The sequence below is a fragment of the Mobula hypostoma genome, chromosome 9 (genome assembly GCF_963921235.1).
Source record: "Mobula hypostoma chromosome 9, sMobHyp1.1, whole genome shotgun sequence".
NCBI lineage: Eukaryota > Metazoa > Chordata > Chondrichthyes > Myliobatiformes > Myliobatidae > Mobula > Mobula hypostoma.
The window spans coordinates 32810589-32837326 of record NC_086105.1 but is presented as its reverse complement, the minus strand read 5'-3'; the positions used below and the strand labels follow the sequence as shown (position 1 = coordinate 32837326).

The following is a 26738-nucleotide window of genomic DNA, read 5'->3' as shown; positions in this document are numbered from 1 at the left end:
AATCCCACAGCCGCTCCTCTGCTTTGTGTGACCGCCTCTTTGTTGTCCTTACCTCTGGTGCCTTGCTCTTTAGTCTCTACTTGTATGCAGGTGGGAGAAAGAGAGTCAGATGATCAAATTTCCCAAAATGAGGTTGAGGGATGGAACGGTAGGCATTCTTGATGGTAATGTAACAGTCATAGTGTAGTATTTAGAAAAATTGCAAAGTAGTAAAAGGAATACATCATGAATCTTTTTAGGTGTGTCATTGCTCAATAGCACCCATTTTGGTTTCTGTAATCCAGTGATATAACATCTATTAGTCTCATCCTTGAATATACTTAATGACACAACACCCACAAAAGAAAAACAAAGATTCATGGGTCTGGGAGAAAAGATTACCTCTGATTTCAAACTTAAATGGGTGATCCATAACCTTGAAACAATGCCTCCTAGTTTTATTTTATTCTAGCAAGAAGCCCCTTCCAATTTTTTTATACCAGATTTTGGTTCTCTTACCAGTCCTGGGAGTCAAGGTTCAATCTGTTTGATCTTTGATCATAATCATTCCAAGAATAAACCTACCAAACTCTCTCTCTGCATTTTTTCCAAAACCAATAAACTGTTCTTTTGATAAGAGGACCAAAATGGTTCATTGGCTCTTCCTAACATTTATGATGATAATTTAATGAATGGATGCAATAAGTAACTAAGTTATTTAAAACTAAAATTGAGAATTCAGTTTTGATATATTGCCTCAACAAATAGTCCAATTAGTGTTTACTTTTTCCCATAACTGCCTTCAAGAGTCTTCCAACATCAGGAAATCTTTGATGAGCATTCTGTGTCAAAATGCCTCCACTTGATTGGTGATAAAATGCAATTTAATGTATTTTATTTTATAGTTGAAGTAGAAAGAAAAAAGTAGAAGCTTAGGTTTAGAGAAGATAAATATGAAGGTAAGCTAGCCAATAACATAAAATAGAATACCAAAAGATATTTCAGATGAGAGGCAAGAACGAAGCACTAGAAAATGACGCTGGCGAGTTAGTAATGAGGAACAAAGAAGTGGCAGATTCATGGAGGAAGTATTTAGTATCAGTCTTTATAGCAGCATGCAGAAATTTGAGAGCATCAGGGGGCAGAAGTGAGTGTAGTGAAGGAGCATGGCCTCAGAATAGAAGAACGTCCCTTTAAAGCAATGATGAGAAGGAATTTCTTTAGCCAGTAGGTGATGAATTTGTGGAATTCATTGTCAAGGACAGCTGTGGAGGCCAAGTCATTGATTATATTTAAAGCAGAGCCCGATAGGTTCTTCTTTAGTAAGGGTATCAAAGATTACAGGGAGAATGCAGGAGAATGGATTTAAGGGGGAATTTAAATCAACCATGATCGAATGGTGGAGCAGACGATGGGCTGAATGGCCTGGCTCTCCATCTATGTCTTATGATATTATAGTCTTATTTCAATGAATGTTAACACATTTCCTTTTGACCTAGGCGTTAAATATCACCAGTTGGAAGAACAAAGCTAAAAGTTTCTATACAATTCTTGACAAAATTTTTTTCTGAGCTGTTTGTCCTGAATAAAAATCACGATTTCCCTTTCCCCACTATAGTGCCTACTTATTTCATTGATGAGTGGAAGATGTAGGTTGCATTATACCACAAGTATTTATTTAGAATCTGGAAGCACTAAGTGCCTCATTGTGTTAAATTGCTTGGTCTGTAACTAGTGGCCTCGCTGTCGGGCAGTGCGAAATGATGTATGGAGTCAGGCACTTTGCTGTTTGATGGAGGAATAGAGGGCAGATCACTTTGCATATGTCTTGTTCACTATCAAGCGTTGCTTTCAGAACGTGCAGACTGTTGGGGAAGGAGAATACTTGCCATCTCACTCATCCTCTTGTCAATTTGTGATGTGTGAAAATCAATTAGCAGGAAAGAGAAGTGATTAGAAGACAGCTTGAACCTTGTGCTCACAGATGAGCAATCTGATAAATCTTTTTCAGTTAAGTTATATTTATTCTGTTTTTGACTTCTTTACAGAGGCCGCATCAAGCATTTGGATGTAGTTACACTCCTTAGACGGATACAGCCACCTTTAGGATTTGGCAAGCTGTGCCCACATAGAGTGGCCTGCAAAGTAAGCCTGGCAGATTTTAGTGAGACATTTCCCAAACCTTGACCCAATTCATGCTTTATTACCCAGTAAATTTATGCCTATAACCAGAGACTTTCTCCAGCTTCTATTAGTCAAAGAACTATAAATGTGAGAATTTGTGTGCAATATTCTATAAATAGTTATGAGGCAAAGGAAAACTCAAGCTTTAGTCAAATTTGAGTCCCTAGTTCCAGTGTTATCTGTTCCTCCTAAACATGCTACACTTGCCATATTAATCTTTGAAGCTTCCTACTTGCCATATCACAAAATATTATATTCAAACTTGGTAGTATTTACAGATTTCTTCTTGTAATTCATATTCTCAAACTGCTATGTAGTGAAATTTGAATGTTTTCTTTGGACTGTTGGTGCAGGCCTCTATTAGTCCAGGAATAAAGGGACAGAACCATTATACTCCTTTTGCACATTGATGTGAAAAATTTTCAGGGTAGAGAACCTCGAGGAAAACAAGGCGAAGGTGGTCGTACAGGAATTAATATGCCTAATACACTGGAAGAAAATAACACAAGTGTAACTAATTCTAAGTAAAGAAATTACTTCTTGTGATCATGAATGCTTGAGTTCTCTTTCACCAGTTCTAATTATAATTTGCAACAGCAGTTTATTGAGTCTCTGCATTATTTTTAAACTTGGATGTTTCTAACTGTTTGATTTTCCAATGAAAAAATATGTTTCATTCCTGATTTTGACATTAATTCCTAAAATCTGGCATTATCTTTATTGCTAAAGTAAGCCCTTTTTTATTATTTCCTACAGCGTTTGGTATCCATGAATATGCCTTTAAACAGTGATGGTACAGTTATGTTCAATGCAACCCTCTTTGCTTTGGTTCGAACTGCATTAAGAATCAAAACTGAAGGTATAAAATTTTCGAATAGCTTGACGAGGTTTACTCCATGGCTAAGCTATGGTAACCTTTAATATTGATCTGTTGACATAATAATAGGTGCTTGCTTTCAGTTATCTATTACTAAAGCTGCATTTTGAAATAAACACGCCAAAATAAATTCTATACAATGCAAAATCTATTGTAGGAAATCTTCAGCTGCATGGTTTTTCCGTGGGAACTTTAACGTGTGTCTGGCTCATTCACTTGATGGGAAGTTTAACACCTGCGAGTCACTCCTGTGAAAAAATTAGAGGGTTTCTTTTCATTTCTAATTCTAAGACAAATTGTTCCAGCTCGCTCGCATCACCAAAGTTCACTACCTGCTACCATCTCTGTGCAGAAGCCAATTGATTATCCATAACAGTCAACTAGACTGGACATTTGAAGCTTGAAGATTATTGGCAGTAAATTAGTTTAATTTTAAGAACCTACAGATGCTAAAACAAAAATCAGGAATTGCTGGAAGTACTCAGCAGGTCAGGCCACATACGTGTGAAGAGAAATAGTGTCAGCGTTTCAGTCAAGGCCCTTCTTCAGGATCAGGAATTTAATTGATAATACTTAATTATTTGGCTCTTGAAAATACTACCCATAGCTTTAAGTAAGGTGTCCTTGCATGCGACCAAAATTCAGCCAATGTCCGCACCCCACTTACAAATTTAATGTAGGAGGGAACAAAGAATTAGATTCTGACTTTAACTTCAAGACCTACATTTAAATTCAGCCAATGATAAATCAATTGTACTGTGTGAACAGGAAATTTGGAACAAGCAAATGAAGAACTTCGGGCAATTATCAAGAAAATATGGAAACGTACGAGTATGAAGTTGCTGGATCAAGTTGTGCCACCAGCAGGAGGTAAGGCCATCCAAATACAGAAGCTTGACAAATGGAAGTCATCACCCCATAATAGTGCTCAGGCATACAATAATATGTCACTTTGAAGTAAGAAAACACATGATAGATGCAAGACTTTGAGGAATAATTAAATTATTAACTTTCCTTCATGGTTATTGTGATTGAGCTTGTCATATGGCTAACACAATGATACTTGTAAGATATGTATGACTTTACTTGTAAGAATGCATATTTCATCTTAAATAAATCATTTGAGCATTCATGAGTTTGAAAATATAGCTAGGATTTTATCTGCCAAAAAATGGAAGGTTTGCACTACTTGGATGTGAAAATATAAAACTCAAACCTCATCCCAGTTCACCCATCTCTAAATTTATTAATAGCAGAATAATTAGACAGCTATTTAACTCAATAGTCAAAACACAACTTTGTTTTTTCTTTACCCTTCCTGTCATTCCCCCAGAAATATCTCTGTCATTTTCAACCCGCGTATCCACCACCCTCCAACACTTATGTTGTCCCATAGGTCCTGATCTATGATCTCTCCCTCGCCACTCTCCATTCCACAACTGTGCCCCAGTTCCAAAGATCCTACTCTATAAGCAAGTACTAGGATATAGCAGCTGAAAAAACAACTTTTATGGAAGACAGTCAACAGTCAAGTAGAGTCATAACCTTATGTTTCATATTGCTTTTTTCAGGCAATTCCTTAGGATTGAGGGTGAGTTGCCTACATTATTGTTCTGTAGGAATTAAGATGACTGACGAAGTCAATGTAGGAAGTTTTACTATAGGTGGGCCAGGAAGTGCCTGACAGGATGTCTGGGTAAATGGTTTATGAGAGGATGTGCTCCTTCTGTTGTTAATACAGTATAGGTTTTAATGTGCTCCCTACACATGCCCTTACGCTCCCAGTGCCATTATAAATGATCCTTCTCTAGTCTGAACACTCATGGGCCAGGGATTTTTGGGAGTAGAAGAAGATGCTGCATTTTTTCAGAGGCTTTGTGAGCATTCTTAAATCTTCTTCAATGTCTTCTTCAGAACCAGGTGTCAGGCACACAAATAATATCACTGGCCCAGTAGAGTTAACTTACAACCTCAGTGCCAGGGATTTCACCCTGGAAGAGGACACTGATGTTTCTTTACCTATCCTTCTAATTGGTTTAGATTACCTTACAGTAAAAGTGGAAGTGGTTTCTCTTCAGTTCTCCGGTGTGCCTGCTGTAGGTAATCCACGCCTCAGAAGCATAAAAGGGGGGCAGTGAATACTGTTGACCAGCAGATCACAAGCTTTCCTCAGAAGTGGGCATACTGAAGATGCAAATGCCCCATGCTTTCCAATTAATGAAGTTAAATTTCTACAGGTGCCCAAATTTGAGCAGTGTGGTCTACAGCTCTTTTCTGCTGATGGAGTCAAAGTCTTAAATGAACTCAAATGATTGATGCTATCCCTGCATTTCCCTTGGAGCACAGGTGTATTGAAGATCATGCCCACTACAGTACTAGATGGATAGAGTCCACTCTGTAATTTAGGAAGCAAATTTTTGACCACTGGAAGGGAGAGATTGAGGAGGACCCTGGCAATGACTTTCCTAGTGGATGACAGCAAGAAAACCACTCTTACTAATATAGTCAGATTTCTCTTTTTGCTTAAGGTGGCCATGAAAACTGTGTCTCCAAGTTTCCTGCAATATTTTTCTCTTCGTGTTCATGGATGATGAAGTTTTGGATTTATGACTAAATTTCCTCACTACTGGGTTTTAGAACCTCAACTGGGATATCATTTGATCGTGAGGAATATATTTTTTTAAATTATATTATGTTCAGGAATGGTGATGTTGGACCAAATAGGTTGCTGCACAAGAAAGTCCCAAGTCAAGGACAGAGTCGGATGCAGAAGTCCTCAGTGTGTTCCTTTCAGTGGCCACTAAGTACCTAGCTGTCCTTGATAGGTTTTCATCCTTTGTCAGATCTCGGTGGATAGTTGGGATGATCCTAAGAATGGGCTAGGGACATCCGACAAGTGTCGCCCCACATTCTGACACCAACGTAACATGCCCACCACGTTCACAGAACAACACAAGCAACAATATCAGAACAGCAGCAAAACAAGTTCTGTTCCTGCCTCTCTTTGGCCCACCCATGCACACACACTTACAGTCCTCCAACCCCAGAACAGGCCACCTCTGGCCTCCAGCCCCCAGTAGACTCAGGAATTTGGGGAACTAAATCGGTAATCAGTTTCATCTCTCAATTATCTGACTGAAATCTGGAATGCTATTACTGTATTTTAGTCTTAATGTAAGCTTTGTATTTGGACAAGTCTGGCAAACTGTCCTTTTGGGCGGAGTAACATTCATGAAGTAACTACAACTAATAGTGCCATTCAGCTGACTTTGCCCAGAATCATTCCAACTCCCTAGCAATCTTATGGAAGGCCACAGAAAATGGACAGATTCCAACAGGATTTGGTACACTGGGTCCCAGGTCTGTAATAAAATTTTACACCCATACTAACAAAGTCACCCAAAATAGAAATTCTAATCCCACAAATTCACAAGAAGCCAATAAACCATGTGAGAGAAAAGGTATTTATAATTTTAAAGATTGAGGTGATCCAGCTTGGGAAGTTGTCTGGGTCTACAAAATATCTACCAGTGAATACTTATTTTCTTGATTAATACGTCTTGAGTCCTTTTGGACATTTCCAGACCTCCCTGGGCTTGCAAGTCTGGAATTTACCCATCCTGTGCATGTTCGCTATTTTCTCTTGATTCACTACACTTCAAGAGGATCAATACTGGATAATGTCAACAGATATAATACCAGTTTACCTAGCACAGGTACACTCTGTTGAATTTAAGAGTTTTTTTTTATATTCACCCTTTAAAAACAAAGCCAAAGATTCTTTGAGAATACTTGAGAGAATATTCCAGGTTTCTTAACTCAGAATAAAGTTTTGCTGGACTCCCATGGCAAATGCACATAAAATTGGTTTGATTTTCTACACTCGTTGCAGGTGCAAAAATGGGAATGAATTATTCTGCATCGTGTATAATTTCTTCATGTTGCAGATGATGAAGTTACTGTTGGGAAGTTCTACGCCACATTCCTAATCCAGGATTATTTCAGAAAATTTAAGAAGCGCAAGGAACAAGGCACTGTTGGGAAAGCAGTGCAGAAAAATGCACTTTCTTTACAGGTATTTGTGAGAAATCTTCCTTCATTTAAATGTTATGTTTATTTTTTCTTATGAAAAGTGTCTTGTCATTATCATTGTGATCTGCTTTTGTAAAAAGTAAATGTCAATGCAGTGCTTATGTTTTTTGTTAAATTTATTTGCCATGAAATTTTGTGCATAAGGTAAAATTAATCAATGTAGAGGGAAAGACGCTTTTAAACTTTGTGTCGGAATTAAATACTAGATGCATGGAAAATATATAGTCCCCTTTCTCTTATTCAACACCATATCGTAATCCTAAAATTTCTGAGATGAATTTCAGCCATTGCGGAGTGGGTCAGTGTTAAAGAGGTCAGGCTTTGGTGAGAATAAGCAGAGGCTCAAGGTGCTGAGTCCTTTGGAGTCATTTGGTTGATTGTAGAACTGAAGTTGAAGATGTTAGAGCCAAAGGTATAACATGCAGGCAGAATGGTCGTAGTTAAGGTACTGGAATGCTTATTCCGTAAGATGTGGAACTGCAGGGTATCTATCAGTCTCCTTGATGACTATATCTGCAGGAAATGCACCCAACCTCAGCTTCGCACTAACAAGGTCAAGCAACTGGAAGCAGAGCTGGATGTACTCAGGGCCATCCAGGAGGCTGATTCCATAGATAGGACTTTTGCTGAGATGGTCACATCTAGAATGTAGGTTTCAGATAGCAGATGGGTGATCACCGGCAGAGGTAAGGGGTGTGAGCAGTCAGTGCAGTGTTCCCCTCTGGCCCTTTCCCTCAGCAACACCTATACCCCTTTGGATACTGCTGGGAGGGATGACCTGTCTGCAGAGCAGCCAGGGCAGTTGCACTGTGGCCGGCTCTGAGGCGCCACACAGAAAGGGAAAGTCAATTAGGGGATGCTCAGGAGACTCTGTGGCTGTGAAAAAGTTAGGGAAGAGGCTGAAGATCAGGACCTCCAAAGTAGTAATCTCCAGATTACTCCCAGTGCCACGTGCTAGTCAGGGCAGGAATAGGGTGATAGTACAGATGAATAAGTGGAGGAGGACCTGCTGCAAGGGGCAAAGTTTCAGATTTCTGGATTATTGGGATCCCTTTTGGGGAAGGTATGACCTGTACACAAAGGATGAATTACACCTGAACCTGAAGGGGACCAGTATCTTTGCGGGCAGGTTTACTAGAGCTGTTGCGGAGGGTTTAAACTAATTTGGCAAGGAGATGGGAAAAGGACTGATATCGCCAAAGATGAAGCAGTTGGTATACAAGTATAGGCAATGTTGTAGTGAGACTGTGAGGAAGCACAGGCAGATGATAGGGCAAAACTGCAGTCATTGGGATGTGTTGAAGTGTAACATGTGGCAGTGTAAAATGGAAAAGGGTGATGAATACAGAACTTAAAGTGTACATTTGGATGTATGCAGTATAGGGAATAAAGTAGATGATCTTGTAGTGCAGTTGGAGATTAGCAGGTATGACGTGGGCACCGCAGAGTCATGGCTGAAAGAATGTCATATTTGGGACCACACCAGAGTATACACATTGTATCAAAAGGACCAGGTAGGCAGAAGGAGTGGGGTGACTCCATTGGTAAAAATTGAAATCAAATTCTTAGAAAGAGGTGGCATGGGATTGGGAGATATAGAATCCTTGTGGGTAGAGTTAAGAAACTGCAAAGGTAAAAAGACCCTGCTGGAATGATATACAGGCCTCTGAATAGGTAGCCAGGATGTGGGATATAAATTACAATGGGAGATAGAAAAGGCATGTAATAAGGGCAATGTTACGATAGTCATGGGGGATTTCAATATGCAGGTAGATTGGGAAAATCAGGTTTGTGCTGGATCCCAAGAGAGGGATCTGTAGAAACCTACAAAAATGGTTTTTTAGAGCAATTTGAGGCTGAGCCCACTAGGAGAAAGGCAATTCTGGATTGGGTGTTGTGTAATGAACCAGACTGGATTAGGGAGCTTAAGGTAAAAGAACCTTTAGGAGCCAGTAACCATAGTATGATAGAATTCGCCCTGGAGTTTGAGAGGGGGAAGATAATGTCAGATGTATCAGCTTTATAATGAAGTAAAGGGAATTACAGAGGCATGAAAGAGTAGCTAGCCGAAGTTGATTGACCAGAGATGGTGGCAGAGCAGCAATTGCTGGAGTTTTGGGGTGGGGGGGGGCAGTTTGGAAGGTGCAGGATAGATGCATCCCAAAGATGAAGAATTCTAAAGGGAGGATAGGACAACAATGGCTGACAAAGACAGCATGAAAACAAAATAGGGGATTAAATACAGCAAAAGTTAGTGGGAAGTTAAGAAGATGGAGAAACTTTTAAAAACCAACAGAAGGCAACTAAAAAAAACCATAAGGAGAGAAGAGATTAAATATGAAACTATACTAGTCAATAATATAAAACAGGATACCAAAACTTTTTTTCAGATATATATAAATAAAAGAGAGGCAAGAGTGGCTATTGGACCGCTGGAAAATTATGCTGGAGAGGTAGTAATGGGGACAAAGAAGTGGCGGAAGAACGTAGTAAGTGTTTTGCCTCAGTCTTCACTATGGAAGACACCTGCAGTATGTTGCTGTTACTGAGGAGAAGGTGCTTGGACAAATGAAAGGTCTGAAGGTAGATAAGTCACCTGGACCAGATGTACTACACTCCAGGGTTCTGAAAGAGGTAGATGAGGAGATTGTGGAAGCATTAGTAATTACCTTACTTTGGTTCCATAGGATTGGTAAATTGCAAATGTCACTCCACTCAGTAGGAGGGAGGCAGAAGAAAGGAAATTATAGGCCAGTTAAGTGGTTAGGAAGATGTTGAAACTTCTGCTATGAAACTCATGCCCTGAATCTCATGTCCTGAGTCCATTATTAAGGATGAGGTTTCGAGGCACTTGGAGGAATATGATAAAATAGACCAAAGTCAGCATGGTCGCCTTAAGGGGAAAACTTGCCTGACAAATCTGTTGGAATTCTTTAAGGAAATATCAGGCAGGATAGACGGCATTGGTCAGACTACACTTGGAGTATTGTGAGCCGTATCCAAAAAAATGTGTTGGCATTGGCAAGATCCAGAGGATGGTCACAAGAATTATTCCAAGAATGAACAGGTTAATGTATGAGGAACATTTGAGGGCTGTGGGCCTGTACTCACTGAAGTATAGAAGAATGAGGGGGGGGATCTTATTAAAACCTATTGTTTATTGAAAGGCCTAGATTGAGTGCATGTGAAGAGGATGTTTGGTCTTGGACCAAAGGGCACTGCCTCAGAATAGAGGGGCATCCATTTAGAATAAAGATGAGGAGGAATTTCTTCACTAGAGGGTGGTGAATCTGTTGAATTCATCGTTACCAATGGATGTGGAGGCCATGTCACTGAGAATATTTAAAGCAGAGCTTGATAGTTTCTTGATTATTCAGAGCATCAAAGGCTAGAGAGAGAAGGCAGGAGAATGGGGTTGAGAGGGATAATATGTCAGCCATGATGGAATGGGGAAGCAGACTCGAGGGGCCAAATGGCCCAATTCTGTTTCTATGCCATATGGTCTTATTTACAGTATTCATGGTTTTGTTATATGAAAACTAGTTTTAAATTCATCAAACTAGAATTTGTTATGATGTTTATGCAGACCAAAGACTTTTAACTAATGCTTCATTGCAATACTAAGGGAACATTTCATAGTTGGACTTGATGTCTTTAAGCTGACATATTGTAGAGAGTCTTTGCCTGCTCTCTCACCTGCATGTAAAAGCCCCAATGTGTTATTCTGAAGAAATCAAGGGAGCTATATCTTGTATCCTGGTCAACAAAATCCCTAAATCAATGCTTAAAAACAAAGATTATCTGGTCTTTATTGATAGATAGATAGATAGATAGATAGATACTTTATTGATCCCGAGAGAAATTGGGTTTCGTTACAGCCGCACCAACCAAGAGTAGAGCATAAATATAGCAATACAAAAACCACAAACAATCAAAGAACAAAATGCAAACTATGCCAGATGGAAAAAAGTCCAGGACCAGTCTATTGGCTCAGGGTGTCTGACCCTCCATGGGAGGAGCTGCAAGTTCAATGGCCACAGGCAGGAACGACCTCCCGTGCCACCCAGTGTTGTATCTTGGTGGAATGTGGCCGAAGTCCAACAGTAAAAAGTTCAATATCCGGACTACAAACACATTCCTCGATCGTAATATGACCCGGATTGCACCATCTGTTGTTAACCAGAACAGTAAGCACCCAACTCCTATACGCTTACTGCTCTCAGTGCACTTCTGGTCAGCCGGAATGGTTTGGAAACCGTCCATGGAGAAGTTTTGATCGGGTATGTCCTCGTGCAGCCCCGTTCCAGTGAAACACATAACACTGCACTCCCGAAATGTTCTCTGACACCTGGCTAGCGCCGTGAACTCGTCCATTTTATTACCCACCGAACTCTTCTTCTCCATAAGTCTCTGTTGTCTCGACCCGGTCCTCCTTCCTCGACTTTGTGATCCCCCTCTGCATCCTCTGTGTGTTTTCCTCAAGATTTCAGCAGGGGTGTTCCCCCCGGCCCCCGCTCGCTAAACCAGCAGGCATAAGCTCAATCAGCTGGTCCCTGGAATGAACAATGCGACCATGCTTCTGTCCCGCGTGTTGGGATGTAACTATTTCCAGCGCTAAAAACCCAAATAAAACTCTCTCTACCAGCATGTTAGAGAAGGTGCAGCTTCAACGTGTTAACTAACTTAAGTTAAAAAGTAAGAAGAAAAAAGTAAGGATCCGATCGGAACGGCTGCTACAGGCTGCATGCACTCCTGTATGCAAATGGACTCAAGTATTTTAATAACAATGTCACACCTTATGACATCTTGGACTCATGAAAGGGTCTACATAAATGCAAGTAGTTGTTTTTCATCATTTGAACTAGATGTATCATCAATTTGGAGAGGTGAAAGTAATGATATAATACAACATATTTCAGCATTCTACTTTTTGAAGTATGATCACTGAAAACAAAATCAAACCTCAGCTCCCAACAGCATTCAACACATGATCTACTTCTCACTTCGACCCACCACTCACTAACAACAATCTCTATTTGATTCCTTCCTAACATTCATACCCCTCGGAGTACCGTACCCCTGACATGATTGCCAGTACTGCAAGAATCAAACCTCTATGCCACAATTTACACTGTCTGTGATTCAGATACGGCCGGTAGATCACTCTGGCACAATTCAACACCCTCCCTAATATTTCCCTCTCTTACAGTGGAAAATGTGATGCAGTCATTATCCAGAGCAGTAGACTACCACTGCTGATGGTTTGTCTATCAGCTCAATGGTCCGGAGAAGTGGCAATGTCTATTACTGGAGCAGGCATCACAAAATCCTCAGCTAGATGAAATTTGTTAAGGAAATCAGTGTGCTTATTTCTAGTCTTCCTCCTCTTATTCCACTTCCATCTTATTCTCATTCATAAGATGTAGATTGTTTACTTATTCCTTAAATCTTGTGCCTTTCTTCTTTCCAAAAGCATGGAATATTCATCTGCCCTGAACCTGATCAGTGAATTACAAGATAATTAAGAAGAAGACAGCTATTACTTGATATTGCAATCACAGCCACTGGCTAAGATATTGATATCTTGTATTATAGAGTTAACTGACATGTTGGCCCTAAGACTGGGACACTGAGAAGTTATGACTTAGTTGCTAGTTGTCCAGAAAGCAGAATTGCTCATGACATCTACTCTGGTGAATCAAGTCATCGTAGCATTGTGGTTATGTTACCAGATTGATACCTTGAGGCCTGCAATATTGAATCCCACCATGGCAGATCATTAATGGTGGCTATGCAGCTGAAGGATTGCTGTTAAAACAGATCTGGTTTTCCTTCAGAAAAAAATAATCTTTCATCTTTACCTGGTCTGGCCTATATGTAACCATAGTAGCAGGTTGGCCTTGCTGGGAAATGGCCGTGAGTTCAGCAACGATTAGGAATGGGCAATAAATGCGCTGCCTCAACTTGTGAATTTAAAAAAAAATCTTCAAGGGAACAGCCTTCCAATGATGGCTGACTGCAATGCACAATACAGTGCTTGGATCACAGGAAGACCTGGCTGGAAGTCTGTTTTAAAAGTCCAGATTTATGCAGCATTCAATGCTACGCCTCTCAGGACATTGTACAAAATGTACAGTTCATCCTTTCTGGCAAAACAATGTCTGACAGCTGCCTTAGCTGACACCTCAGCAAAGAACTAAACTGCCCAACACCCAAGTGTGGCAATCGTAGCTCTCACTAAAACTTTGTATCTCAGCTTTTCCATATCCCAAGTTGGTTTCCGAGTGCCGTGACATTTCCACAGTCTACTTGCTAATATATTACTGTAGTTGTTTGGGAGCTATCCTGGGAGGATGGCAGTAACTCTGTGGAGGGTGGATCAGTTGTTCTCCCTCATGATGACATCTTTTGTGATCCCACCACTGCTCTTTCCCTGGTGCCCTTGGTGCTGGTTGTTAATGATACCAGTAGTCATGGCAAGAGACTGTAGCCCAAACATAGTCAGACAAGTCCAGATGGGCTCAAAATTATACTTTATAGCTGACTTCAGTCACTCCTTCAGAACCTTCCTCTGGCAACCATCACTTGCACACAGTACAACAGACAAAGGAATGCAGGAGACAAATATAAAGTATCCGTATGAGTAATTGATTGATGCTTGAACGCTTGATTGAATAAATAAATATGGTTTGGAATGTTAGATTAGTTTGATCTTGTATATATGATTTTTGATCAAAAGAACAGTAAGATAAAGAGCAGCAGAGGAAAAGTAAGATGGGATTTGTGGCCCAATGGGAATTTTTTCATGGAATCTGCAGATGGTTTACAGGTCAACATTTAAGAAATATCACTAATGTTCCTTGAAGAAGTAATAAATTCCTTATGGTTCATTACAGTGCTTGAGTTCAAAGAACTGCCACAGTGCAATTAGGTAGGTTCCAGAATATTCACACATTAACCAGGTCATTAAATAAATATTGCCCAGCAAGATGGTATATAACTTTGAAGTAAATTTTCTGGTCTTGCTGTACTGATAAAATTGCCTCAGGACATAGACATAGCAACGTAGATTCATGCAGCAGGAATACAGACCCTTCGGCCCAAGTGGTCCATGCTAACCAAGAAATCTACTCAAGTTAGTTCTATTTGCCCGCATTCAGCCCATATCCTTCTAAACTTCCTTATCCATGCACCTATTCAACTGTCTTTTAAAAGTTGTTATTGAACCTGTCTCAGCATCTGCCTCATGATGTGTGATTGGAATTGCAGGTTTTTGGTATGGTTTATAAAAGCTTTGTCAAACTGCCTCTTCATTTTTGTAGGTCTACATTACTATGTGATTGGGAGTAATAACAAGCAAGTAGCTGATTTTTCCTGGACAAAGTCAAGTATTTCATATTGGTTGAGCTGTATGCATCCAGTAAAATGGAAAATATTCCCTCACTTGTCTAATGTCTAGTGAGTGCTTCTTGATGTCACAGCCTTCTTTAATTCTTCTCTCCCCTTTCTCTTCAGCTTATCCAAAATTTTAGAAGATGTTGATAATATAACTGGGGACCTTTTGTGGAGAGTACACCAGTAACTCCCACAGGCCACGATCTGTATGGTCTAGACCTCTATTTAGGGACTTGGTGGTTTTCTTCACAATGTTCCAGCCTGCTTCCTCGCACAGCACTGTAGTTGCTGGAGCCCTGACTGGTGTCATGAGCCAGGGATTCAGAGGACAGGCATTATACCTCAAGGGTCAATCGTTGGTCCAGAATGGTGTCTGAAACACAAAATGCACAGAAGTTACGTGTGAACTTCCTGGGTGTAGGGCATTCCAGAGTCTGCAGACTAATTCAATAATCGAACTGAAACAGTCTTTCTTAATGCTAAGTGGCTGGGAATTCCTGTGGCACTTGCATTCAAAACATCACCCTATGACTCATGAGAAATTCTGCAGTCGTGATTTATTTTTTTACCTGCATTACCTAATGCACAATAACCCAGGAGGCAGTCTTGAGTAGAGAGCCTTCATTACCTGAAAGCAAAGGTAGACTGAAAATCATCGGATTGCCATCATGGCAATATACCATTGTTTATTCATAATAATTCCTTGTGGCTTTCTATTGATTTCTTAAGGGATAGTGGCAGTGAATTCTATGCTACATGTCTGCTTGGCTTTAAAGTTAGAAGCCAACTCAAACATGGCCAATCTAAAACCAACCTAAGCCCATAGTCTCCAGTTCCTGACTCAATGCAATCCAATCCAGTGCAGATAGTTCTACCCCAGGTAGCCAGGTTCTAACAGGTAGATGAAGAGGTGTTGAGGAGATGGACAGGGGACAGTGCCACCAATCCCTAATATGTAACCAACATTGTGCTGAGACACAGAGCTGTGAGGAAATTTTCTCAGAGGGGGGTTATCATGTGGACCATTAGAGTTGCACACAATCCTCCTCCCCCCTCCTCAGGGTTCGGTCACTTTGGGTGTGGCACGGGTTTGATCCTTTACCTATGGATCAGCAGGCTCTTTTGCAATAGCTTTAGCTCTTTGTTAAGGCTTCAATTAATCTTCTGGCCAGGTCATAACACAGCAATGCATCATCATCATCCCTTTCATATAGGGAATTAGTCTCTCAACTCAGTCCATACAGACTTTAAAATTTTGACATATCTTTCCCACTTTTGCACTGAATAGTGAGGAAGATCTTTTATTTACTTGTAAAATGCTAACCTAAGCTGAGAACATATTTTTCTGATACTCAACCTGGACACACACATATAGACAGGTCCTTTTGGAAATCAGGCCCTCTAAAGTGCATTCAGAGCTCAACAAATTTGAAAGGATTGGGCATCAGTTTGAAAGAGTGCAAGAAATGGGAGAACCACATAGAAACAGACAAAGTTACATTTGACAAGGCAATCACAAAACACTAATAAGAGGTCTACCGCCTGCAAGGAAACATATCAGCATTTGAAATTAACCTGGAAGTACTTGGCACAACATCAACACATGGAAAAAGTAATAGAGTTAACTTTTTAGATTTCATCAGAAAGGTGGGGCAAACCAATTTCATCTCTCTCGCCTCAGCAACTGCTTGACTTGCTGAATATTTTCAATTTTTCTTTTATTCCAGATGCATTATAGTCATAGTTATACTTTATTGATCCTGGGGGAAATTGGTTTTCATTACAGTTGCACCATAAATAATAAATATTAATAGAACCATAAATAGTTAAATAGTAATATGTAAATGATGCCAGTAAATTATGAAATAAGTCCAGGACCACCCTATTGGCTCAGGGTGTTTGACCCTCCAAGGAAGGAATTGTAAAGTTTGATGGCCACAGGCAGGAATGACTTCCTATGACGCTCTGTGCTGCATCTCGGAGGAATGAGTCTCTGGCTGAATGTACTCCTGTGCCCACCCAATACGTTACGTAGTGGATGGGAGTCATTGACCAAGATGGCATGCAACTTAGACAGCATCCTCTTTCCAGACACCACCGTGAGAGAGTCCAGTTCCATCCCCACAACATCACTGGCCTTACGAATGAGTTTGTTGATTCTGTTGGTGTCTGCTACCCTCAGCCTGCTGCCCCAGCACACAACAGCAAACATGATAGCACTGGCCACCACAGACTCATAGAACATCCTCAGCATCGTCCAGCAGATGTTAAAGGACCTCAGTCTCCTCAGGAAATAGAGACGGCTCTGACCCTTCTTGTAGACAGCCTCAGTATTCTTAGACCAGTTTATTGTCAATTTGTATCCCCAGGTATTTGTAATCCTCCACCATGTCCACACTGACCCCCTGGATGGAAACAGGGGTCACCGGAACCTCAGCTCTCCTCAGGTCTACCACCAGCTCCTTAGTCTTTTTCACATTAAGCTGCAGATAATTCTGCTCACACCATGTGACAAAGTTTCCTACCGTAGACCTGTACTCAACCTCATCTCCCTTGCTGATGCATCCAACTATGGCAGAGTCATCCGAAAACTTCTGAAGATGACAAGACTTTGTGCAGTAGTTGAAGTCCGAGGTGTAAATGGTGAAGAGAAAGGGAGACAAGACAGTCCCCTGTGGAGCCCTAGTGCTGTGATCACTCTGTCGGACACACAGTGTTGCAAGCACACGTACTGTGGTCTGCCAGTCAGGTAATCAAGAATCCATGACACCAGGGAAGCATCCACCTGCATTGCTGTCAGCTTCTCCCCCAGCAGAGCAGGGAGGATGGTGTTGAACGCACTGGAGAAGTCAAAGAACATGGCCGTCACAGTACTCGCTGGCTTGTCCAGGTGGGCGTAGACACGGTTCAGCAGGTAGACGATGGCATCCTCAACTCCTAGTTGGGGCTGGTAGGCGAACTGGAGGGGATCTAAGTGTGACCTGACCATAGGCCGGAGCAGCTCCAGAACAAGTCTCTCCAGGGTCTTCATGATGTGGGAGGTCAATGCCACCGATCTGTGGTCATTGAGGCCGCTGGGGCGCGGCGTCTTCGGCACAGGGACGAGGCAGAACGTCTTCCACAGTACAGGAACCCTCCGGAGCCTCAGGCTCATGTAGAATACATGGCGAAGTACTCCACATAGCTGAGGGGCACAGGCTTTGAGCACCCTGGGTATAGATAAAAGAGATCTTGAATTACAGGCTAAGGAAGTAGAGATGGTGAGTACCAGTAGAGGGTCTGTGATAGGACAAGGCAGGAGAGATTGATTGATTGGAGGAACTCAGCAGGCCAGGCAGCATCTAGGAAAAGAGTACAATTGATGTTCTGGGCCAAAACCCTTTGATTGACAGAAGTGTTGATGGAGCCAGCTGGAAGGGGCTGATAAAGAATAGTGAATAACAAAAGATGAGGGGAGGTGTTAAAGAGGAGATGTGTTAAATCTAAGATTACTATAAGGGAATGAGGTAAATATGAATATTGGGAATATGAAATACAAAGATTGAATGCTTGATTTTCTGAAATAGTTCAATTAATTGTTGAGACCAGAAAGCTATGATGTGCCCATGAGAAGGTGAAAAATATTTCTCAAGCTGGGTGACAGGATTTATTGGAACAATGGCAGAGAAGTCAGGCATACAGAATTAAATTGACAGAGAACTGGCAGTTCAAGGTAATATGTGCAAATTGAACAGAGATGTTCTACAAAGAGGTCATCCAATATGCATTTGGTTTCTTCAATACAAATGAAACTACATTGCAAGTATTGACTGCAGTATACTAAAATGGAAGAAGTGCAAGTAAATCGTCTCTTTATCTGGAAACAGTGCTTTGGGCCCTGGATTGCAGGAAAGTGGAGGTGAAAAAGACAATTGCTGGATTTCCTGTAGTTGGATAAGAAAATGCCTTGAGAAGAAGAACAGATGTTGCTCGGTGGCAGAATGAATCTGAGGGAATAATGGAAGAACAGGGGTTTGGGAAAAGTGTGGGTAGAAGTTGGTTAGATTTCAGATGAAGAATTCAACACACTCTGAGACAATGACTTGGCCAACCCACTCCATCCCTGATGTTGTGTGTTTTGATCTCACTTCCCATAAAAAACCATCCTACACCCTGCATCTCCAGATTATTTGATTCCATTCCAACTCCTGACCTGATTCTGGATTTAATGTTATCCCATCTTTTATGATGCCCTGCAAACATTTAACTGAGGGCCCCTGTAATAACAGTAGCAGCCTACTTTCTAAGTAGATGCTCATAAATGAAAGGTTTGTAACATTTGCTATCTCTCTGTCAGTGGGATCTGAAGTCCTATATAAAATCACCTCAGACTGCATCATTCTAATATATGGTATTTGCCAAGTATGTCTGCCCTGAACTCCAATAAATTTTGGGTTGATTTCTTCTATCTTTTGCTGAAATTCTTTGAACTTCGCTGGTTTCCTCAATTGAATTAGAATCCAGAGGTCTCTAGGGAATGATGTAACAGATCTCAAGGGATTTATTGCTACCAGAACTTCAATATTAACCACCTGTTCCTCGACATCAGTGATCCTACTGACTAGGCCTACTCTTTGAAACGGGAACCGGAATCAGAATTGGGTTTATTATATCTCTCAAATACCATGATATTTATGTTTTGTAGCAGCAGGACAGTGTAAGACATAAAAAATTACTGTAAGAAATCTGATGGCGGAGGGAAAAAAATCATTCCTAAAACATTTCAGTGTGAGTCTTCAGGTTTCCTTACCTCCTTCCTGATATTAATAATAAGTAGAGGGTGTATTCCAGATGGTGAGGGTCGTCAGTGTTGGATGCCACCTTCCCGAGGCACCTGCTTTTGAAGATGTCATTAATGGTGGGGAAGGTTGTGCCCAATTATGGAGCTGGCTGAATCTCCAGTCCTCTGCAGCCGCTTTCCATCCTGTCCATGAGAGCCTCCATATCAGATGATGATACAACTTGTCAAAATGTTCTCAACAGTACATCTGTAGAAATTTGCTACAGTCTCTCAACATACCGAGTCTTCTATTTGTCGTATTTGTGGTGGCATCAATGTGTTAGACCCCGGATAGATACTCTGAGATGTTGGCACTCAAGGACGTGAAGCTGCTCACCCTTCCCGCTGCTGACCCCTCAAAGAGGCCTAGTGTGCGTTCTCCCAGCCTCCTTTCCTGAAGTCCACAATCAGCTCCTTGGTCATGCCGACACTGAGTTCAATGTTGTTGATCATTCAACTAGCCGATCTATTGTACTCCTGTATGCTTCCTCGTTACCATCTGAGATTTTGCCAACAACAGTGATGTCATTGGCAAATTTATAATTTATAGGGAAAGACTGGTAGTTAAGTAAAGGACAGGTGTAGCAAGACAAAAGACTAAATGGGAGAGTTGGGAGAGGGAGTGGGTGGCAATGAAGGGTTTTCAGTGTGAAGTCACACCTGCCCAGAGTGTTCAGGAAGTGCAGCTGGATCCTAGGCTTCCTAGCGGATCGCCAACAGGTGGTAAGGATGGGCTCCCTCACCTCTGCCCCCTCTGACCCTCAACACAGGTGCCTCCCAGTGTTGTGCCCCGAGTCCCCTCCTCTACTCCCTTTACACCCACAACTGTGCTGCCACACGCAGCTCCAATCGGCTGATCAAATATGCAGATGCACAACATTGATCGGCCTTATTTCCAGCAGTGATGAGACAGCCTACAGAGGAGAGATTAGCACCCTGACACAATGGTGCCAGGATAACAACTTCAATGTCCAAAGAGCAGAAGAGCTGATTGTGGATTACAGGAGGAACAGAAACAGCCACCGCCCGATCAGCATCAGTGGGACGGCAGTTGAGAGGGTGAGTAGTTTCATGTTCCTCGGTATACACGTCACCGAAGATCTCACCTGGACTGTACACACTGGCTGCATGGCAAAGAAAGCACAACAACATCTGTTCGACCTCAGGCAACTGAAGAAGTTCGGCATGAGCCCCCAGATCCTCAAGACCTTCCACTGAGAGTATCCTGACTGGCTGTATCACTGCCTGGTACAGGAACTGCACCAGCCATGATCGCTGGGCACTGCAGAGAGTGGTACGGACAGCCCAGCGCATCTGTGGGCGTGATCTTCCTTCCATTGAGGATATTTACAGCAGCCGGTGTGTAAAGAAGGCCTGGAAGATCATCGGGACACCAGCCACCCCAACCATAAACTGTTTCAGCTGCTTCTGTCTGGCAAACAGTACCGCAGCATAAAAGCCAGAACCAACAGACTACAGCAGCTTCTTTCTACAAACCATTACACTTATAAATCCAACTGTCTATCCATTGTGATGGAATCATAATGCAACAATTTTTACTCCCTCACGTCCGGGATGGAAAAAAGATTTAAATCAATTCAATTCAATTCAAATTGAATTTTCTTCACAAGAAACAATGTCCTATTAGCTACTTTTCAGTAAAGACATCCTTGATGAAATCTAGCACAGCTCCAAAGGTTGCATTTCTAGTGGCTGCCAAGGTGTTTGTAGCAATGAAATTATACATACTGAATGAGTCATTCATTTGTGGTTGGAGATATTTATACTTTCTTAAATGTTTCACGTAAACCTGAATAAGGGAGGTTGCAATAAAAATGAAAATATCACATTTGCCTGCAATGATTTCAAGTTAACAAGACATTTTAAACAGAGAGTCACACACATCAAAGTTGCTGGTGAACACAGCAGGCCAGGCAGCATCTCTAGGAAGAGGTACAGTCGACGTTTCAGGCCAAGACCCTTCGTCAGGACTAACTGAAGGAAGAGTTAGTAAGAGATTTGAAAGAGGGAGGGGGAGGGGGAGATCCCCCTCAGAGTACTTCATAGAATGAAATCATTTGTGTAATGCAAGAAATTTTGTATTCAACTTGCACACGGTCTGTGCTTACAAATAACAATGTGAAAGTAACAAGAGAGTTGCTTTTTTCTTGATTTTGGTTGGGGAATCCTCAGGATAACTCCCTGTTCTTGTTCAAATACTGGCACAGACAAACAGTATACAGAGTTCCTAAGACTGCAAACTTCCACATGGTAGAAAGTCCCATTGATTGTATGCATATTGCTTTGCAGGTATCAACTTTGTCACGTTTCTCTGTCAAAAGGGCTTCTGCCATCTCAAGCTCTTGTCTCTACATGTCTTTAAACAATATTCTGTTCCTGCAAATCAGAAATGAGGCATAAACCCCATATTCGCACATGGCAAAAGATGCCTGCTGCCTCACAGCATCCGGAAATCCACCCCACTAGTCTCCCAAATGTTGGTCCATATATACAGGCTATACGTAACTCAGTGACGATCTGTAGCAAGCAGATCAGTGCCTGATATTCTGGAAACCATCATGATACTTTAATTCTGTAGAAGCCTGCTGTATTTCACTAGCCTGGAAAAAGATAGCTACTGAGTGATATCAGCTGGTGATAAGTTAATTATTCTGATTTATCACTCAAGCCTCGAGATGACTTTGGAGGATAAGTCTAAAAGGCCCTGCTTCAGACCATAACTTTTCTGGCAGAGGTTGTGACTGAGTAACAGGCAACAGCAAACCATAGATAGAATAACAGATATGTGTAAGACGGATTATATTATTTGGAGAGAAAACAATTTACTTGAGCCTGATTTAGCCACTGCCTACTGTCATTCCTGTCTCCACAATCCTGTGGTATCAACTATTTTAGTAGGCTGTTAGACAACAGATTGCTGGACTAATGTCACAAAGTGTAAGCCTTTTTGTTGATAATAGTTTGAGCTTGCTTCTTGACAATATATTCTTGCATGGTTCTAATACCAGCATCCATTGTGCACTCAGTTGTCTGTCAAAAGCTAAACTAAGATGTTATCCAGTCATAGCTGACTCAAAATGTATATTGATAGAGATGGTAGCCACTTTCATGCTGGCCTCCAATTGACTTTCACCCAGGCCTCACCATCAAGAAGCATTTTTCTATAGTTTCCCTCTTCAAAGTACTGATTTTGTTCTCCTGTGAGCTTATACCCATACTGCCTCAGCTACAGCTTACTCCTACCTCAACACTATCTCAAAGCTTGCTCATTACACACTTCATTCATCTATGAAATAGTTGCATATGATAATTGAAGTGGTGGTTCAAATTGTAAAATCAAATGATGAAGTGTCTTCACTGTTACTTTCCCGTTGGTGTCTGGCTAATTATACTTCTTGTTATCTAATTTAAAAAAAGACACACAGTTTCTAATGAGGGAAGAGTTTGGTGATAATGGTGAAGTTAGGAGGTCTACTTTACAACATGTGTAGCTTGAAACTCTGAAGATGTAGTGGGATGGAGAAGTGGAATGTGAAAAGGTGGATCATCTTAAACTGAACCAGTAATTGATAATTATTTATTGTAGGAAGCCTGAAATAAACAGAAAATACTGAAAATATTTAGCAAATTATTAGATTACATTAGATCCAGCTTTATTGTCATTGTGCCAAGTACAGATACAAAGCCAATGAAATGCAGTTAGCATCTGACCAGAAATGCAAAGAATAGTGTTATTTACAAAATAACTGCGAATCAAAAGTAAGTGCTACAGCACACAAATATAAAAGTACTGAGACAGTACAATATGGGTGCAATACTGCTTAGCGCTGTGATGCGAGGTTCAGCAGGGTCACAGCCTCAGGGAAGAAGCTCTTCCTGTGCCTGCTGGTGCGGGAGCGGAGGGTCCTGTAGCACCTACCAGGTGGGAGGAAAGTTATGCAGCATCTGTAATAAGAGAAAGATCCTTCATCAAACTCATTAGGTGATTGATGGTAGAATGATCATTTAAAGATTGACTAGTGATTAACTGAGATTATGTCATTTGAAAATGCATTACTGAAACTCTAGCAGTCATTAAGCATCACATTTAGGTCTATGGAATTTAACCTCTGTGACTATTTCTCAGACCTGACTGATCTATCACATCTATCTTTCTTTCCATTTCTTCCGTTAGGACTTTTGAAACACCATCCCAATACATTTTTCACCTGTTGCAACATTCTTGTGTGCTTCCCAGACCAGATTCACTTCTTATCTGACCAGTGCACCTTCTTTTTAAGAAATGCAAGATAGGCTTGATTCGCAGAGACCAGCTTTAACTATTACAAGGAAGTCAACATTTTTTAAACATGACAAAGTCTGCAGATGCTGAAAATCCAAAGCAACAAGATGCAAAATGTTGGAAGAACTCAGCAGGTCAGGCAGCAACAATGAAAATGAATAAACAGTCAATGTTTTAGGCTGAGGCCGTTCTTCAGGACTGAGAAAGGACAGGGAAGACACCAGAATAAAAGAGGAGGAGGAGGGGAAGGAGGCCAACAGGAAGCTGATGGGTGATGCCAGGTGGGTGGGAAAGATCAAGGGCTGGAGATGAAGGAATCTGATCTTTCTGGAGAGGAGAGTGGACCATAGGAGAAGGGGACTCAAGGGGAAGTGATAGGCAGGTGAGAAGAGGTAAAAGGTCAAAGTGGGGAATAGAGGAAGGAGGAGGGAGAATTTTTTTTTTTAACAGGAAGGAGAAATCAATATTCATGCCATCAGGTTGGAGGCTACTCAGACGGAATACAAGGTGTTGCTCCTCCACCCTGAGGAGGCATGGACCAACATGTCAGAATAGGAATGGGAATCCAAATTAAAATGTTTGGCCCCTGGGAGCTTCCCCTTATGGCAGATGGAGCAGAGGTGCTCAACAAAGCAGTTCCCCCAATTTACCATGGGTCTCACCAATATAAAGGAGGTCGCATCAGGAGCACCGGACACAAGAGATCACCCCAGCAGATTCACAGGTGAAGTGTTGCCTCACCTGGAAGAACTGTTTGGGACCCTTTTTTGCCTTCTGATGTGCGCATTCAATAGAAAGCAAGGTTTATGCTGACTACATTTGGTAGTTGTGCTAATAAGCAGGCAGAATTAAGGAGATCTTTTGCTTACATTTCAAATAATTGTCTCAGGCAAAGTGAATATTCTGATCGCCATGCTTTCTTTTACAGGCTATTTAATTTAGTAATGTGTTCTTTATTTCATTTAACTGGTCTTTCATTATTTTATTTGTTCCATTTTAGCTTTTCACTGAAAAATCACAAAGTAATTTTCTACTAGTCTTCTGCTTTCGAGCAAAAATTATTGTTTCATGTCATTCAATATCAGATGATTCCCTCATTTGGTTAGCTTATCTATGCATTTATTTATGTATTGTGAGAAATGTGTTTAAAATTGACAAGGCATGATTTAGAAAATTACATGAAATTGAACAGATAAATGGTTTTGAATACTTAATGAAACTTTGAAGTGGAAACAGCACAAGTATGGTGACAAACAAAGACACGGGAACAAAAACAATATCTTTTCTTTTAATAATACTTCTAATGTTGGTTTCAGCAGGTGGAAAACAAATAATGCATTTGCTGGCAGAGTTCTATGTCAAGTATCGGAGAGCCCTTTTTTCCTAGACTTCAGGCAAGAAGTCAAATTGGAATCCACAAAAAAAAACAGACATTTCTAACCTTCATTCCAAATGAGCCAATTAAACTCTGCAAGTAAATCTTTACCACACTTAACAGGAACAGGCAGATAAGAAATTGAACCTGAAAGAATACATAATGAAAACCTGAAATATCCATGTTATTCACATGAACATTTGTGAAACAGTTCACTTATTGAGCAGCTTACGTCCAGAATCCTTCGTGCATCAGCTTTTGTATTTGGAATGGGCCCTGTCCTGCCAGGGTCGTGCATTACATTGACTGTAAGCAATATTCTGACAATGTGAGAAAGGGAGTGACTAGTTCACATCACACAATAACCACATGTAAGAATTCTGCCCTGATGTACAACAGTTTCAGTAAAACTCTTGCAGGTAAGACCTGATGCAACTTGCAGTCAGGCTGTTGGGAATGTCCAGAATGTCCCAAGAAACAGTTAAACGTCCCTTTGAAAATAAAAACTAACTCCAAATTGTCTTCAGGCTGGAAAGGACAGCAGGATACCTCTATTGGAGTGACTGTGTGTGTTATTGAATTAGGGAAGGTGCCTTTAAAGCACCTAACTGTAAAGGGTGTGCAGGACCAGACCATATAAATGATCAGAATTCTATCCCTAAAATATTCGCCTCGTGGAACATGGACTTATCTGACTCCTCCTTTGACTCTACTGAATTCTGGTGAGTATTAAATTGTTTTACTTAAACCCACACTCTTTACCTTCAGTCCAAACAATTAGCATTAACCCTTCTCTCACTTGCATCTTAGTAACATAATTACAGCACCTTCAAAACTTTTTTCTAAATCCTTTTGCTCAACTAATTGACTCTGCATTACTCCTGTTGTGAGATTTCTCATGTTCAAAATTCTTGCAAGCTTTCATTGTGATATGTAGTCATTCAGTACAGCATCAGATAAGAAAAACTTGTGTTTTTACAGATAATTCTGCCACTTTGAAGTTCTCGGAAGCAGAGCAGCAGCAAACCATCATTTTGTTGAGAGAAGAATTCCGAAGAGTCTTGTACGGCTGGTGAAGCAATGGAAAGTAAAGAAGTGCAAGGAAGGCCATAATGGAAACCGTTCCTAGAATGTAAGAGCACGTGGCTGGAGACAATATTCACCTGAATTTATCTGCCACAGGAGCAACGCAAAAAAATAGGGACTTCAGGCAGAGTTCACAGGTGTAGTGCCTTCATCTCCCCCACAAAGTTCCAGAGCATAAGAAGGGGTAACTTAGCACTTGTGGGCACTATGCAAATGCAGGTTCAACCACATGAACAGGGACTTGCGTACGTGGTAAAATGTTTTGCAGTAATGTGGAGTCTGATTGTCATAGCATGCAGTCACTTTGGTCAATATAAGGCACTAATTTGTAAGACTCCATCATGTAAATTCATTGATCTTGTGCTTTCTGAGGAGCACATGCTGGAGGAGGATTGTGGCACGGTGGTGCCAGTTCCCCAGGACTTTTAACTAATAGGAGTTTGAGATCAATGAATTTACCCACATGAATCCACTTTGTCAATTTCCAGAATGCTCCAAAGTCGACTGAAGACCAACTGGAGAGAAATGGAGTTTTATCTGGGGACATAGTGGCTGATGTATTATTCCGTAAACATGTAGAATTCCTTTCAAAGTTCAACGAATGGATTGTTATATTTGGAAATAAAAA

At 41.0% G+C, this 26738-nt stretch overlaps 1 protein-coding gene across 2 annotated transcripts in view; it reads left to right on the top strand.

The window, feature by feature from the left end:
- Positions 1-26738, top strand: part of cacna1c (calcium channel, voltage-dependent, L type, alpha 1C subunit) — a 669326-nt gene that overhangs the window by 604913 nt on the left and 37675 nt on the right. For both annotated transcript variants that reach the window (XM_063058026.1, XM_063058027.1), the window contains 4 exons: positions 2028-2124; positions 2920-3022; positions 3809-3910; positions 6988-7115. In XM_063058026.1, coding sequence (XP_062914096.1) covers positions 2028-2124; positions 2920-3022; positions 3809-3910; positions 6988-7115 — 430 coding nt within the window. The remainder of the gene's footprint in view (positions 1-2027; positions 2125-2919; positions 3023-3808; positions 3911-6987; positions 7116-26738) is intronic.